This window comes from Notolabrus celidotus, chromosome 4, assembly GCF_009762535.1.
Source record: "Notolabrus celidotus isolate fNotCel1 chromosome 4, fNotCel1.pri, whole genome shotgun sequence".
Lineage (NCBI taxonomy): Eukaryota > Metazoa > Chordata > Actinopteri > Labriformes > Labridae > Notolabrus > Notolabrus celidotus.
Genome location: NC_048275.1, coordinates 9,139,691 through 9,156,638, shown reverse-complemented (window position 1 = coordinate 9,156,638; position 16,948 = coordinate 9,139,691). Strand labels below are relative to the sequence as shown.

At 39.8% G+C, this 16,948-nt stretch overlaps 1 protein-coding gene across 1 annotated transcript in view; it reads right to left on the bottom strand.

Moving 5' to 3' along the window:
• The window catches only part of col21a1 (collagen, type XXI, alpha 1), a 28,940-nt gene extending 14,064 nt beyond the window's left edge, over positions 1-14,876 (bottom strand). The window contains exons 1-9 of the mRNA XM_034682729.1: positions 14,730-14,876; positions 8,379-8,506; positions 7,616-8,176; positions 6,815-6,980; positions 6,498-6,726; positions 4,529-4,702; positions 2,375-2,452; positions 1,217-1,300; positions 33-95 (exon numbers count right to left, since the gene is read on the bottom strand). Coding sequence (XP_034538620.1) covers positions 33-95; positions 1,217-1,300; positions 2,375-2,452; positions 4,529-4,702; positions 6,498-6,726; positions 6,815-6,980; positions 7,616-8,176; positions 8,379-8,475 — 1,452 coding nt within the window. The 5' untranslated portion in view covers positions 8,476-8,506; positions 14,730-14,876. The remainder of the gene's footprint in view (positions 1-32; positions 96-1,216; positions 1,301-2,374; positions 2,453-4,528; positions 4,703-6,497; positions 6,727-6,814; positions 6,981-7,615; positions 8,177-8,378; positions 8,507-14,729) is intronic.
• Positions 14,877-16,948: the final 2,072 nt, after the last annotated feature.

Below are 16,948 nucleotides of genomic sequence, written 5' to 3'. Positions count from 1 at the left end.
TATGTTAGTATATTGAACTATGTAGTACTCACAGGCTTACCATCAGCACCAGCAGGTCCAGGCTGTCCAGGTTTGCCAGTGTTTCCTTGTTCTCCCTAAAGAAAAGGGACGGGGGAACATTTAATCTTGTGTATCTAAAACAAATCTTCATGCAACCTCAAATCTGCATTAAATAACCCAGTTAAAACATCTCTGTTAACAATATTCTCTGTGAGTGTTGATCGTATTTCTCTCCAAACTATGCAGAGCAAGCTGGTGGGAAGTAAGAAGCTCTATGTGGGGTTATAAGGAACATCTGCAGGCCAGCAATGGTCCCAGCATTTTGGATCTATTATAAAATGTAGTTAAAGCATAGCAGGGATCTTATAAACACGAATGCGCCTGAACCCATGTAGATTTAAAATAAAAAAGTCTTGTTCCTAAGGTTATGTCTCACTGAGGCCCTCGTGTAAAGGCTTTTAGTTTTATGACTAGGGCTGCTATTATTTTGTTAATTCCCTGTGATCAATAAAGACAAACACGTAGGTTTTACCCCTCAATTTGGTAATTTTCCATTCTAACCACTGTTTATATTGGCAGTGGTCCAGTTTGCTTTAAGAAAACAGTACAGTTCAACAGGATCTTACAAGAAAAACCAGAACTGAGTCATAATGGCAAGCCACAATTAGCCTAACTGGAGGAAAGAGGCTATTTGGTGTTTCCATCATTTGTAAAACTGAAAATGATCAGGAGGTAACTGTGTAGTTTGAACGTGCAAAACAGCCCACACAGCAATGTTTCTGGCACAAAGGAAACTTATGTTTATAGGCTGTAAGGACTCTAGTTGGATTTGACTTGTTGGTAAAGTGTAACCTCATGTGCTTGTCACTTATTAGACACAGAGAGCAGCATTTGGACATGTCCTGGGAATTCAGCAAACATTTCTCCCTCAAGCTGAAAGAGAAGAGCTTGTGCTCCCTCTCCCAACAGAAGTCTCTTTGTCATTGCCGAGTTCAGTGGACGTTTTTGAATAATAAATGATTAACAAATGTCTGAACTAGACGAGCTGGGCAGAATACAGCCCCTACCCTATTCTCTGATATGTCTCCTGTGATGGTTGCGTTTGTGTATTTTATTCCTGCAGCCTTATTTTTATTGGACCATTGTTTACAGTATGCTGTTAATAAGACAATAAAACTCGCATTACAAAGAAGAAAATAAATATTGAGCAACTGACCTTTATTCCTGGAAGTCCAGGGGGTCCAGCAGGACAAACACAAGGCTCTTGAGTTGGTTCAGCATAATCAGGACTGTTGGAGCACTGTAATCAAGAAAACAAGGCTCTAATAGACAGGACCAGACAAGGGGATGACCAATTATTGGACTGGCCAATCAGCATTTGGGCATTATCTGTATCAGCACTTTATTTTATCATTGCAATAAATTAATGAATTAAAAGTGAGCTGCTTTGGCTCTGCTGACTTCTAACAATCAGTATCTGCCCTTAAAAACCAACATCGGTCAACCCCTTGACCAGACATTAAGCACAAAAGCAAACAACACCCCATCAAAGTTGTAAAAATGAGACTGTTTAAAATAAAGTCAGTAGCAAATTATCTGCAACAATAAAAGCTGTTCATTATTTTGAGAGAAACAATAAATTCAAGATGCCACCTTGGACCTTTTTCAGCATTTCCTAACCTTTTAGAAAGTAATGGATCACGTGGTGAAAACACAATACTTCATTTTCTCTTCATAGAAGTTTTAAACTTGATATGGTTCAGTTTTTAAATCAAATGCTGTGTGATGCTGCCAGCAGCGCTCTGATCATCCACTGAAACTGACGCAGCTTTCATGGTAAGAAGAAAATCTAAGAGCGCACAGAGAGAGAGGAAGAAGAGAGGAGAGCTACTTGGCAATCATATGAATTTTCAGGCTTCTGACTTTGTCTCTTCACATTTTCATCGCGCAGCCCCACAAGAAATCGTAACTTGGCTTGTGGTTGTAAAAGATTTCATGGCCAACATAATGCGCCACTGCCTCACAAACACAGTTGGAGCCAGAGTACAATAAAAAATGCACTGTATGCAAAAAGCTTCAGTTCTCATCCAACAAATTATCTTGTGCACAAATGCATAACAGATGTGACTTTCAATAAATATGCTGCATTTACACTTTTCACTGAATAAAACTACAGCAGTCTGAACTGATGTACTACCAAGCAAAGAAAAACATCTGATGCCATGCAGCAAGGTGTGCGGAGTTAACTGACGATGAAATTGTGCGGTGCGTTCGTGAGCAAAAACAGATGGAGTTTGACAAGGTGAGAAGTAGGTGAGAAGAAGCTCTCAGGACTGAAAAACAAGTTCAGAGCCAAGGGGACTTCTGTACTTACAACTCCAGGGATCTCACACGCTGTCTCTCGGTTGTTCTGCTCAGGGTCACAGTAGATGCGAAGTTTCTGAATTTCAAACTGAACAAAAAGAAACCAAAAATGTGTTCAAATACAAGAATCACTGTTTGGGGTTCCCAGCAAGTTCACAGAGCATACAAACTGTAATATGGGGTAATTTTGCAGTATTTAGTACAGTTTTTATAAGTGCTTTGAAACCAATGAAGTGGAATTACTATTGTATAACAGCTAAAGGACATTGAGTATCTACATGTTGCCAGACCTCCCAGTGTTGGAAGTGTTCTGCATCCACGTTACTCTTTTCTTCCATTATTTTGATTTTTGTTGATGTTGGTGGTAAAATGGCTCCAGAAAGTCCTGTAGACGGTTTCACCTCAGTTACCATGAGAGCAGAACGAGACCCTCACATGTGATTTACATTATTTCCAGACTTTTGAAAACATTGATTTGATGAATCAATGAAAAACAATATAGTTTTCCTTTCCCTAGTGAAAGCGGTGGGGTTTAAACTTGATAAATATGTCTGGACTGATCTGCTGGCTCTTAATTCAGTGTTATGTGAAATTACATTCAGGCCATTTTGGTGCACAGACATAAAAATCTGTTTCCAATTGCAAGTGAGTTTATCCACAAATAATACTGTTGAAGGGCTTAAAAATAGATGAACCTTATAACAATAGATTAGTGCACACTATAACACTTACTGCCAAACTGTGGTTCATGTTAATACACAGCTTTATAGAAGTGTAAACATAGTGGTTGGCAAAAGAGATGTAACAGCCTTGAATGAGTTTTGTACTTTTGTCTTTAAACAAAGGTTTTACCTCAAACACTCCTTTATTATTTCCTATGACATAAATCCTGTCAGTGATTAAATCGTATATTTCTACATTATATATCATAACTAAAACCAGGTTTTTGTACAAAGGGGAGAGTGGGTGTTTTTTCCATATCAATTCATCTAACATGCATTCATTTCACTGACCTCCATGGTGGTAGGTCAACAAATTCAACAAGCCTAATTGCCTACATATGTACATTAAATATTTAAACTGCCATTTTGTGCTGATGCTTCATAATAAAAGATGTTACATTTTTATTGTGAATTAGAATAAAATAATGTGTTGTGCAGAATGTAGTCCGCTTTCATTCGCATATTGTTACTATGGATGTGCACGTTTAGTCGTCCACATGATTCAACGTTCTCACCCTGGCTAGTTGGAAACAGAATGGTGGGTAAAACTAATTATTAGCATTTTTATTATGGTGGGCTCAAAATGCTGGGCATATGTTGTGTAGATCAGCCAGCCCACCACCAGTCAAGCTCCAGACAATGGATTGTGTCACATTTCTATAATGCTCTATCACCCGGATGTAAAAAAGCACAGATGCATGGTCTGGTTTTGCAGTATTTTAATCTAGAAAATTGAGATATAGGTGCATGTAGATTGTCTGGTTAAACTGGCATATAACCACTTAACCTGGGCAATGCATAACCAACACAGGCATGTGGACTTTAACCTACAAAGAGAACCAAAGGCTGGTGGTGCTAGCACTGCGATTAGCCAAACCCAGCAAACCAATTTGACAGTGTTTACCTGCTGACTCTGTGATCCCCTGTGATATATGAATTGTACTCCATGTGGACTATCTTTAGACTAGTCTGTTTGTCAGAATTTAAACTTCTGTTTCAACAACAAGGAATTCAGTCATTTAGGGGCATCCTTAATGGTTACAATAAAATGTTATATATAGTACAGTATTTGCATCAATGCTCTCAAAATTGCACACCATAAAAACCTCTGCAGGGCAAACAACAAAATGGCACAATGGTGATTTATTTTAAAATTTGGCACAAATGGGCCAATTGAGACAAATAAAAAAAGATTAATAAGAGCTTGTGGAAAAAAGCTCAATTTGCCAAGGATTTATTGACCCACTGGGTTAAGCACGTCTCTTAGGAGGCAGCAGTAAACTTCAGTACTGTGTGATCCCTTTTAAATCAAATACCAGTACTGAGTTCATTAAACAGTGTTCCCTCTATCTATAGACAAGTTGACGTAGTGATGTTTTTTTCTTCCTGGGAACCAAACATCCTGTCATTTAAGAGAATAGGCTGGTTGATGGTAAACTTACTGGCACTGTCGTGTCCTTTTTGACATATTTTCCAACTTGGGTTTTCCCATTGATGAAAATCCCAACAGGGGGCTCCAAGGGTAGAGACTCAATTTCCAGGTCATCGACATAAAGAGTCACATCCTCCTCGGTGACCAGCAGCCGCATCTGGTGCCATTTCTCATCAAATAGCTTCTTTTGTTGCAGCAGAAAAAAAAACAGGAAATAGTCATTAATACAATGCATCCTGGAAGTGTGCTGATAAAGACATGAAAAAAACACATAAAGGAATCTGTCACGTGAAGGAGGTGCAAAAGTGTTGTAACTGTTGTGCAGAGCTGGAAGCAGTAGGAACTCAGGAACTGGCCGAGGCAGCTGGATGTGTTAAACATGATTAAATGAAATAAGTCTAATTCACACAACATTTATTTAACCTAACATTTCAAAGGAAAATCCTCCCTTGAGTTTAGAAATAGCAGGTCTGCAATCACCTTTAATATTTAGGTCACATTGAGATTGAGCTGATAATATGATGAGGGCTAAGATCACAGCGATGTGAAAGATAAGAAGTCTTTCTTTGCCAGAGAATTAGCATGTAATATAAACATCCTGCAGCCTTTACTTGAACCACAGTGGAGAAGTCTTTGTCTGAGTTCAGTTACATGCTTTTCTTCTCGCTCAATGACTTTATCACTGCAGCTTTTACTTTTCCAAAAGTTTTCTGAGGCCCAACAAGTTATTACAAGCTGCACTGAAGTGAGAACAGGAGGATTAAGGGTGGTTTGGCTTAGTATTACATGCTGTTGAAAGGAAATGCATTGACCTCTGGGGTGAACTGAGTTGTTATATATGACTCAGATACAGAAGAATAGAACAACTGAGTTATTTTGGAGCCCAATGCAGAAAACAGCCCTACTTTATGGACCTAACATTTGTTTCCATTTTGATATGAGTGTGCTTCCACTCCACTTGGACATGTTAGACACATTATACAGACATTATCGCATAAAAGCAGCAATCTCCCAATTGATGTAGTTTGCTGTATTATACTTTAATCACAATGTGGTGCTAAAAAGAGAAAGCTGTAAACAATTATGTTGTAAGTCAAAGTAGCAGAGGTCAAGATATTACAAATTTAATTTAATAGAATGGTTAAGGTTCCAACAATGCAGCGGCCTACATTTCCCATTATGCAACAAATGGATAATGGAAGCTGCACCCTCCATTCACGTGCTCCACAGAACTTATCTAGGTCACTTCAGGTATCTAGCAATAGTTAATTGTTCCAACTTTCATGGCTAAACATGAAAACTTTTGGAGCGCCACATTAATGCATGGATAAGACAATACAGCTGTAGAAAAGTGAGAGTACACACATTTTAACAGAAGTAAGAACTCTGAGTGAGGGATAATATATAGTAAGCAGCTGTTGCAGCAAATTAGAACCCTGACAAGGTGAGAAGAGACCCAACGTGAAGCAGAATGGTCTTGTTGAAGGGTGAATGGGATTTCTGTAGGAATATTTATGCCTATGACTTCTGTTCTCATTTAGCTCTCCTCTCTCTTGGAGCTTTGCACTTGACACACCTTTAAACAAGGCAAAAGTCACAACTGTTAAACCTACTGCTATTGCCACTATACCAGTCATGGTTTAAGTTACTTTGTAGAGATCAATAACTTAGAGATGCACTCACTAGCTCTTGGGATTGCAGGACAGGATCCAATATTAACAAATATCCTCTTTGTTGATCGGCCTGCCCAGTAAGAATGCTGACGAAAATGTTTTAACCTCAGACTCGGCAAGCAGAGTTGTAATGTGCCGATTCCTGTATGCCAATTGATTTGAAATGATTGTCTGATCATATTGTCCCTGGTGTCGCCTTTATTAGAGAATGAATTACCATTGTTTTGACCAATCAGAGTCAAGTATTAACACAGCTGGGGATTAGTAAGAAAGCTGGGTAATAAAGAAATATAAATGTTACTTCACCCTTGTTGTTTGTTGTGAAAATGTGACCGTCTGAGTTCCACTCAGTGCATTGCTCGTTGTTGTGAACTTGACCGTGCTGTCATATCCATTCAGAGTCACCGCCATCTGAGGTTTCCCATCATGCGTCTGTATCCTCCATAAATCCCACTCCTCCATTGTCACCGATCCTTTGTACCTCAATGTGGCCACGAAAACGTATGATGGAGGCAGACCATCTGGGAAAAGGTTCCTGGGTGACCAAATTCAGAAGTCTGTCAGTTTAACTTGTCGTGACCACACCGGTCATGATGAAGACGAAACACTTTCATAAACATTACCGTGTGGCTTCACTCAAGTCGAGTCGTGATGTCACTTCATAGGCCTTGGAGCCATAGAAAGCTCCTCTTGTCTTTTGGGCTTTTTTAGCCAAATTTAAGTGCAACAGAAGATCAAAACCCTTCTCATCGCGGGAATCTACAGAAATTCTTGCTGGACAAACCGTCTCTGCAGAATGAAAACACAGTGAAATAGAAAAACAGTCCTACATAGACACAAATACAATACCAGCATATAACGAACTGACGAACTGAATCGTCTGAAGAGGTTTTCACAGTCGAATAACCACCCAATAACCAGTTGAAGACATTGTCCAGACTTGTTCTCTCTCAATTGTTAGACACAGCTGGAGCTTGTCTGCGTGAAACAAAATATTCTGTTTGTTTTAGGAGAGAGTTTTAGACTCTACCAAAGGCATTTTTGGTTGGTATCCTCACAACATATTTCAATGATGTAGTCGCAAATTCAGTGAAAAAGTGGAGACCAATGTAGGGAGCAGAAAAACTAGCAACATGCCGACTCACTTGCTGTATATTGTCCAGACAATAAACTACTCCATTAACACATTGGCTCACTGGGACACTTAAGAGGTTTTTAAGTTGGTCCCATGCAGGTTAGAGTCTGCTTTATGTCGAGATCAACTGGTCAGACACTTGCGTTCTCCCATGCAACCCCTCTGTGTAATGTCCAGACTATTTCCTGACACTACCAGCGTAAAAGGCCTTGAGGTGATACTTCCGTAAATGTAATATATTAAGCAGAACAGCACTTGAAGCTCCAGACATTGATCTGTAGATGCTTACCTTCACACAGTTTTTGTCGTATGACTTGAATGATCCTGGAAATAGCTCTGTAGTCCTCGACAGAGAACACGTACGTTGAAAAAGGCTTGTTTGCAATGTCCCTTAACTCAGCGTCCTCTGTCTCTGACCCAACACCAATTGCAAACAGAATAACTCCTTTTTTCCTCGCTGCCTCTGCTGCTTTCATAACCTCATCTTGTGACTTCCCATCTGTGAGGACAACAGCAATTCTGGAAATGCCTGATGGGCCACGCTCAGAAAGGCCAAATAGTTTGTCCGTTGCAAACTTAATGGCTGTCCCTGTGTTTGTGTTGCCCCCCATGTACTCAATGGACTCCATGGCTTTGATCAGGTCTTTGTTAGAGGAGTACTTCCCCAGAGGTATCTCTAAGACGGGGTCATCGCTGTACTGGACGACGCCAACCTGGGTAAACTTCTGTCCAATGTTGAAGCTTGTTGTTATGTTGACAAGCCATCGCTTTACTAATTCAAAACTGACGTCTTCGACACTCCATGAGCCGTCTAAAATAAAGACTAAATCACATGGCGCGGTCCTACAACCTAAAGCAGACAGGAAATAGACAATCAGCTGTGAGGGATAACATTTGCAATACAAAATGTATGTAGTTTGGTAGAATACATTGAATTAAAATGCATATACAGTACATGAAATCACCATTGCCAGTTGTATGCATTTCAAAGTTTTGAATGTACGGACAAAAAGCATAACAAAGTGATAAAATGAAGACAGAAGAAATCTTACTTCTTAAGTCTTCATCTTGAGCTGCACTAAACATATGGAGAAGCATGAAGCACAGGCATCGTAAGACGCAATGCATGGATGGCGCTTTGTAACCCATTATGCAGCAGTACCAAGTTCCAATTGTGCACCTACGGGGAAAGGGAAACACATGCCTTGTATTGCAAGAAAAAGAAATGGACAATGCAAGCATTTGTGATATATTTGTCTGTCTGGATCTTGCTTGTAGACTTTATCAGACTATTATTTTTTCCTTCATTGAGCTGTTTGGCTGCAGTTAACTATGGCTAGTTCAAACTCCCTAGGTCAAAAGTTAACAACATGAATGGTTGTGACTTAAGAAAAACAGCGGAAACTCCATGCATAAATGAGCAATATTAGCAATTTTCTGTGTTTTGTTGTTGATGAAAAATTCTGTAATGATTTTTATCAACTCTGTTGTGTGTTTCAAGAAGCATGGCAACCTACTTGACAGACTTTAGTGCAGGAAAGTGTGCTCATACAAACTGACTTGGTGCAAACATTACTGTATGCATTGTGCTTAGGTCCAGGCCCAAGTCAAGCACAGAAGGAACAGAACTATCCATTCAATGTTAGCTGAGTAAATACCAAATAAAACCTTTAAATGAAAAGTAAAAAATATAAAGAAATGTCTGTTCTAATAAAAGAACATGTAACATATTTACAAATAGTCCAACCCCTTCAGTGTTTCCCGCATAAAGACATTACTTGGGCAGTCCGCCCAGGTATATTTTCAGCTGCCAAGGTATATTTGGCGACTATAACATTTTTACAAGATCACCATCCGCAATAAATGATGTTTACAGTCCCTTGTCACTCTCTGCCTTGGGTCAGATAACCTGCAGCAACTGACTCCAGCTCTGCAGGTGATTATAGATAGAGAGAGAAAGAGAGAGGTTCTTTACTACATCCCTCCTAAAGTTAGATTTTTAGGGGCAATTTTGTCTTTATGAGATGGGACACCTGAGGAGGGACCGATCATTTTGGGAGTAGACTGGGGGATGACATGCAGCAAATGGTCATGGCTGGGAATCCAACGAGCAACCTCTGCGATAAAGACTGTAGCCTTGGCACATGAGGCTCACACTTAAACTACTAGGCCAACCAGATCCCCCTTTATGTCTCTCCAGTTAATGCACTGCACAAAACAGCCTCTCATATTAAATATGAACCTTCTTGTACCACTGTTTTACAAATAATGTGCAGATGGTTGCTGCTGATGTCACTATCTTAGTTTTGGGTCTTATGGGTCTAATATATGATAACTGCCTGAGGGAGAAAATGGTAAAATCCCAGACAGGACAACCAAAACAATGACCTGAAAGACACTAAAACATCACCATAAAGCTCTTGAAAAGCAGAGTTTAATATAGCTGAGCAATGTTGAAAGATAATGCTCTATGGGTTTGTCACACAGTCAATAGATGGATTTTTCTTGTGTAGCTTTAAAATCAAGTGAATTGCTCTTCATGTAGAAGCACAGATATTCACAGCAGCGCACATTTGATCAATTAGTTGCTGGTCTGGGTCTCTTTTTTGACACTTTTTCAGTGTAGACAGCAACATATTCTGTGTAATGGATTAGTTCAAGACAACCAGTATACAATACAAATTCAGGACAAGGAAACTACAGGTAGTGCTTTGTTGTGCTGAGGTCTAATAAGATGTGTCATATATTTCCCACATACTCAATATGACAGACAAATATCATGAAGGCTTTGGAGTGTAATTCCTTTTTTGATTTTTTGCAAAGTAATGCACTTTCTGTATCCCACTGCAGCCCCAGATTCTAAAACAGATCCCTCATCCTCTCACTTGAACCACTGAGTTTTATCCTTAAATCTGGATCAAGCCCCCATGTGGCACACTCTCTTTCTAATCCAACTGCACAGCCTCCCCTCAGTATACCGGAGCATTTTCCCTTCAGGCTTCATCAACCAAATCCCCACATGGCACTGTCAGCTTTGCTAAATAAATAATTCACTGAACCTCTGACCACAGCCTCCTTTAAACCAGTGCTCTGTGTTTCCTGTGGGATTATCAGCTGTTTCCTCAAATCTGCTGCCATTTGCCAATCTCTGGCCCAAACACAAAACGCCTGCCCAGAAAAGTTCCTCTCCCACACTTTTTCCTTCCTCTTGGGTAAAACCAATTCGAATGCCATCCTTCCCACACGCAGATGAAGTAATTTTGACCAGTTGCTGTCACATGCTGCTCGAGCATGAACACTTCATGTGTAACCAGGTGTGTGATTCTTCATTAAGGTTATTTTGAACCTTGGCAAAAGGATTAAAAGTAATAGCAAGTCTGAACATATGGGATCAGATATTTTGAAAAGGTGTCACCTTAAAAGTTTGCTGATTTGATTAAATCTCCTTTTGAAGGTTCAATACTTTTCAACTCCCTCCAGCTTTTCATATTAAATCCTCCAATGTGCCAAATCTACTGAAACAGTCTGCTTTATACTAACATTTTGCCCTAAAACCATGTCTTTATCTAAGTGATAGACTCCATCTATAAGGATTTTGCTGTGCCAGACCCTAAGGCTCCCATCTACACCTGCACAGCAACACTCATGCTGTTTGTCTGAGTGCTGACTCATGAAGCTTTTCTCCCACAGGGACACACAGGGGAAAAAAACATATCCAAGCTTTTGGTCTCCCAAAATAACCTCAATGTTTTGAGACTGGCAGATTAGATAATTACTTCCAATGTGAAAATTCGAGGGAAAAAACCTGATCTAACTCAGGATGTTATGAAACAATTAATTTCCCAGTCATTTCGACAGAAATAGAAATTCCAACCTACTGTGAGTAGTCGACAGTGCAAAGTTGAGCACACTTTTTAACAGGGGATTACAGGGTCTGCAGGGAAACAAAGTCATAATGGTTTGCCAGATGTGGCTAACGGGAGCATAGGTAGCACCACCAGTCTTAAGTCCTTGCAGGTTAACACCCACATGCCTATGCTGGCTACACATTGTTCTTTATTTCCATTTTTTAGATCAAAACACTGCCAAACCGCCCACACTATGAGATGCCATCTGGCATCTGTGTATTTTTTCATCCAGGTGGTAGAGATTTAAAGTGCTATTCAAGTAGACATTAACCAGAGCTACAGCCCTGGCTAGTCAGGATGGCTGTGCTACAGCTAAGACACAACATATGACAAACTTTCCAGGCCTACTATAATTAAATACTAACAATGAGTTTAACAGACAAGTAACCTTGGTGCTCACTAGGGTGAGGATGTTTAATTGCTTAATCAACATAATATGCATCAACAGATCTAAGCTAGGAGCATATCTTACCAACTTATCACACCTAAATAACACAACTTAATCATGTTGTATACTCCAACGTAACCTGTAAGGGTTAGCATGATCTGGCGCCCCCATAACTGCAACAGAAATAGAAGTTTTTTCTTATTCAACAGCCAAAACCACTTGAATAAGGTCAGCCATATTTTATTGTTTCAGTGAAATATCTCTAAAACTCTTGGATGCTGCTGCACATACAAAAACCTGTCTCCTGACGAAATCAGTGATCCCTCTCTAGAACCATCATCACCAATTCCCCAGGCCAAGGACATCCTCTTTGTCATTAGATATTGTTTAATGCTAACAATTGTGTGAGTTATTGCAATGTTAGGGTAGTACTCCAAGGGTAATGGTGAATATGGTTAAACAAAGGCAACATGATTGTATTCATTGTGACATTTATAGACTGACACTAACCAAAAACACTTTAACCAAAACTCCTGGCTTGAAACTCTCACTGTTGTTCATGTCAGCACAAGAAAGCCATTTTCAGCAAGCTGAACAAATAAGTTAACGTGTTCCCATAAAAATTTCACTCACATTTTTACGAGGCAGTGTTGAGGCCAGAGAAGCACAGAACCAAATGCAGTTTACCTTTTCTTATTAATTAGTTTCTTAAGAGAATGAATGATAGATTCAGGCTATCTATTATAATTTCAACACTGTCAGGCTATAACCTTGTATCTCTATGTTTAATCATTTCAATATTTTTCCATTAATCAATGCTTTCGATGTTCTTTTATGCCTGCCAGTAGGCTTTCTAAAGTGTAACAGATGAAAGTATTAAAAAAAGTTTGTGTTTGAATCATATGCAGTGTTTGGTTTTTCCTGGGAAGTAGTTGTTTGGAGATTTTCGGGAGGTTTCTGCCCGGCAGTGATGGTTTGTGAGGTTATTTTAATATAAAGTCAGCATTGGTATCCCTGTAAATGCAAACAAACATGAAGTATTTCTGTAGAGTGGATTACAGTGATGGTAATATCCATGTTAATGAAGTTAGAGATCAAATCAAGACCTACATGAAGCAAGTCATGTTTAGATTTGATGAGCATCAGCCTTTGTGTGGCATGCTTTCACAGCCAACACTTTATCAGATGTGTTTTCGACGTGGCTGCTCAAATGTATCTTTTATGATAGTTTCCAACACGTGAAAGCAAGAAACTGCTGACATCCTAAAAGGAAGCAGTCTCAAATGAAGACCAGATATGCTGCATATGATGTTAGAGACAGGACTTGTGGAAGGAATTTGATAGGAAGGAACTGACCATTCACCTTATTCATAGCTGTCTCTGATAGGGACTCTTTAAGGTCAGAGAAACAGAGGCTAGGATGTGACCCTTGACCTCCCAAATGATTCTATTCCTGTGCAGCCAAAGAGGGGTCGTGCTCTTTATCACGGCCGCATTTTTCCACCATGTAAACTCAGCGATGAAGAAACATTTGAGGGAGGCGTTAAGTTGTGCAAGGCGTTTTCTTCAGAATTTTTCCTCACTAGAGAGCTGGAAGAGGTTGTTGGAAAACCCCCTCACTGGCAGGGTCCCGCCAGGATGACTTTCCCCTCGATTGACTTTCCCCAAACTGAGTGTTTCTACACCTCTGCTCGAGCCACATGGCATCCATTTACACCATCAGACGGTGAAATTCCGACTGTGGACTGTGACCAAACACATGTAGTCATGATGAAGGGAAGCAATTCTCATCCAGGAACCAATATGCAACATTACACGTGCTTTACTGAAAAGCGTGAAGATGGAATGTGTGCATAATGTAACAGAAATAACAGGTGCACTTCAGTCACAGGTTATTACTTGACTCCAATATGAAGTTTGAAGACTTTGTAGCTGTAAATCAAGCTACCTTATGACAATAATCCTCATTTGAGACTGTTATTGATGCAGTATTTTGCAAACTGAAAAGTTATTTGAGTTTGTTCGTGCTGGATATGTTGTTCAGGAAGCTGATGAACAAATTATTTCTCATATTTCACCACAAAGTTGAGGGTGGGCGACACAGAGTCACTGAGGGGATTTTGATCACAGTGCAAGATGACAGGTTCTGTGCCTAAACAGGTTAAACTTCCCTTCAAGAATTACCTTTTTTTTAAATCCTGAAGAAACTATAAAACATTTGAATTATCAAATTTAGAAATTAAAACTGATTTTGTTTGTTTGTTTTTCAATTGAAATGTCCATTAAAGCAGCTGCTGCCGTGTCCTCTGATGAAGTTAAAGTTATCTGCTATAAATATGGCAAAGGGACATTGTACCATTCCAGGAACAACAACTGCTGCTCAGTGAGAGCTGCTGCCAAGATAAAGAGTATTTACTGCTGCCAAATTCTTCAAGGGAGAGCCAAACTCTATCAGTCGTTCTTCGTAGAAATATGTTCAACTTATCCAAACAGTTAAATAATCTCTTGTAAAACATTAGCTCATTGGGGGTCTTTTCCCTTCTCAGCCAACATTTCCTTCCTCTCTCAAATGCTTTGGAGGTTTTCTACTCTAGTCCCTAAACAGTCCTGCTCTTCATACATGTGCAATTCTTAGGAAATCATTATGAGAATCAATACATGCAACACTGTGGAGCAATGTGCGGTCCGCCTGCACAGATTCAAGAAATATGAAAAAGGAATCTTTTTTACGAGAAGTGGTTTTAGCCAGGAAATATCGTAAGATGATTCCATTCATTCTTTGCATGACAGAAGTGCAAACAAGGGACTGATAACTGAGCTTAATGTCTTCAATATGTAACTGCTGCAGCAGACTGAAGGACACACGAGGAATTCTTGCTATAGTGCTAAACAAGGCTAAGAATAAGTCATTGAAATTAAATCAGCTCTACAAGTTCATTTAATAATCAAACACAGGCTCTGTAGATTTTAGGTTTGAGCTCTCTTATATTCAAGAGAATGACAGTTGTATTTTCATGCATTAAAAACACACTCAAAGGATACTTCCTAAAATTCAGTTATGCAATAATCTATCGTACAAAAATAAAAGAAAGAGAACAAAAAGTTACCGGTAAGCGTCCAAGCCCCTGTGTGGATTCCTGTTAGTCCTCTCATTGAGTGCCAGGGATCAATACTGTTCACAGCCCCGGGTTTACATGAAGTGAATTTGGGGAGAAGTGCACATGTTTCTCTGCTGAATGAAAGCCTGCCCTTTTCCAGCAGCTCTCTCTCTCTGTCTCCTCTGTTTCTGTCCTTCTTCCTCTCCACCCCCCCAACCCCTCACTCCGGACTTTTACTGGCCTACAGCCACTCTCAATTACCATGGGTGGAAAGAGAAGCAGATAAGGAGAGCATGAAATAGTGAAGCGGACAGCCCATCTCTGACAGTCCAAGAGGAAAATAATAGTAATGAGCTCAGCCTCTTTCCAAGTGTTGAGGGATTGGATCGCGTGAGGGTTGCTAGGTGCACAACCAGAGAACATGGAGTTTTCTGGATGCAAAACAAGCACCACATCAGCCAGCGAGTTTTACTATACAAAGGGGCATAACTTGCACTGACCATTGTTCCTCCTGAAGGGCGGGAGAAGCTCTGCAACGCATTACACGGCTCCTTTTCTGAATCCCAATTCATCACTGGAATGGACAGCTGATTATGTTCTACAAGTCAGCAGTGAACAAGGTGTGAAAAGCTGCTGCAGTGCTTTTTCTGCACCAACAGCTGGAAGTTATTAGAAATGCAGAACTGAAAAAGTCAAAATGCTATCTGTACAGCAGGCAGACTGAGTTTGATTCACTCCAGCAAGTTTTATCATGTTTGCACTCAGTGGCAGCAGCAGCTCTGTATATCAGCTGTATCAGCATGTGTGTCTGCAGGGGCTCTTGAAGTTTGATGGTGCACAGATCACCATTTATCCAGTCAATATTAAAGGAGGGCTGTGTTTCTAGTAATATTATACTCTGAAATAGTACCAGAGATTGATGTTCTCATAATTTCTTTGAGTTATTTACAAGAAGTTGCAGAGAACTTATTTTAAATTTCATTAACTAAAATGATTCCTCCTCATTCCAAGCTTTGAAAAGTAGAATCAAATCTTTATTTGCCGGCTTGGGCAACAAAGTCCTCTCAGTTAACTTTTGAAATATTACAGCAGATACATTTTTTGGTTCACTTTGAACATTTCTTAAAGCTTCTATTGAACTGGAAAGGACTTTGATTCAAGTGCTGTTCTTTAATGTGATTTGGAGATGCTTCTAAAACTGATTATCTGGCTCTTTATTTTTGTACTCGGTGATATTTCACAGAAGAATATTCTTGTTTTTACTGCCTTACATTTATCTGACAGCTGCATTACCATTTACTCAATGCTGCAAAAAGGTAGCTCAAACTAAAGTGATTTAATAAACATCTGAACCTCTTGTAGCACTGAGTCAGTGGCTTGTCTCCTCTGTCTAGCTGATGTTTGTTGTTCTGCACCTGAGTGATGTGCGTATAAGCATCCCACTTTTTCCATCTACAGTGCCACTAACAATCACAAACCTCTAACAGACAACACATATGACCCTGTTATAAAAATCAAGCATTGTTATGATCCATAATCCACTGACCAGCAACAGAGTTTAAACTCGTCTTACTTGTTACTGAACCAACAATAATCAAGCGCTCTGAAGTATACAACACATCTCAGCAGTAAGTCCTCTTGATTCTGTAGGAACCTTTTCTCGGTACACTTCTTTGTGAATTATAGATGTCTCCTGACAGGTCTTACTTAACATCTTAAGCTGAAATTGAGCTGCAGTGTTTCCTCGATGAGGGCCTGGTTGACCCTGAGCCTCAGCACACTCTGCTGGATCCCGCAGGAAAATACTGTGTTGGAAAAAGGAGCTTGGGAGGGGCCAACCTGCTGCTGAGAGTAGACTTTCCAATGCTGAGTAATTTTCTGTCTCTGTTGACTGTCCTCTGGTTTGTAACCAACACGAGGTGCTCATGAAGGAAAACGGGACAGAAAATCAGTGTTCTCATTGTTTTTTCCAACAAGAGGCCACTTTAGATGTCTTCTGAGGCCTGAACATTCATCAATATGACTGGATACTGGTCAAATTTCCAAACGTGACATAAACTGCATTCAGCAGTTATCGAGATTACATAACAAATATGATCGGCTAGATAAAGCCTGTGCTGGAAGAGAACAGCTTGTGTTGAATAGACTATATTTGATATATTTAATTTGAAGGGACCTGAAGCACATCAGATGTACTGCCAATCAGTTTGCTTCAGAATCATACTGTA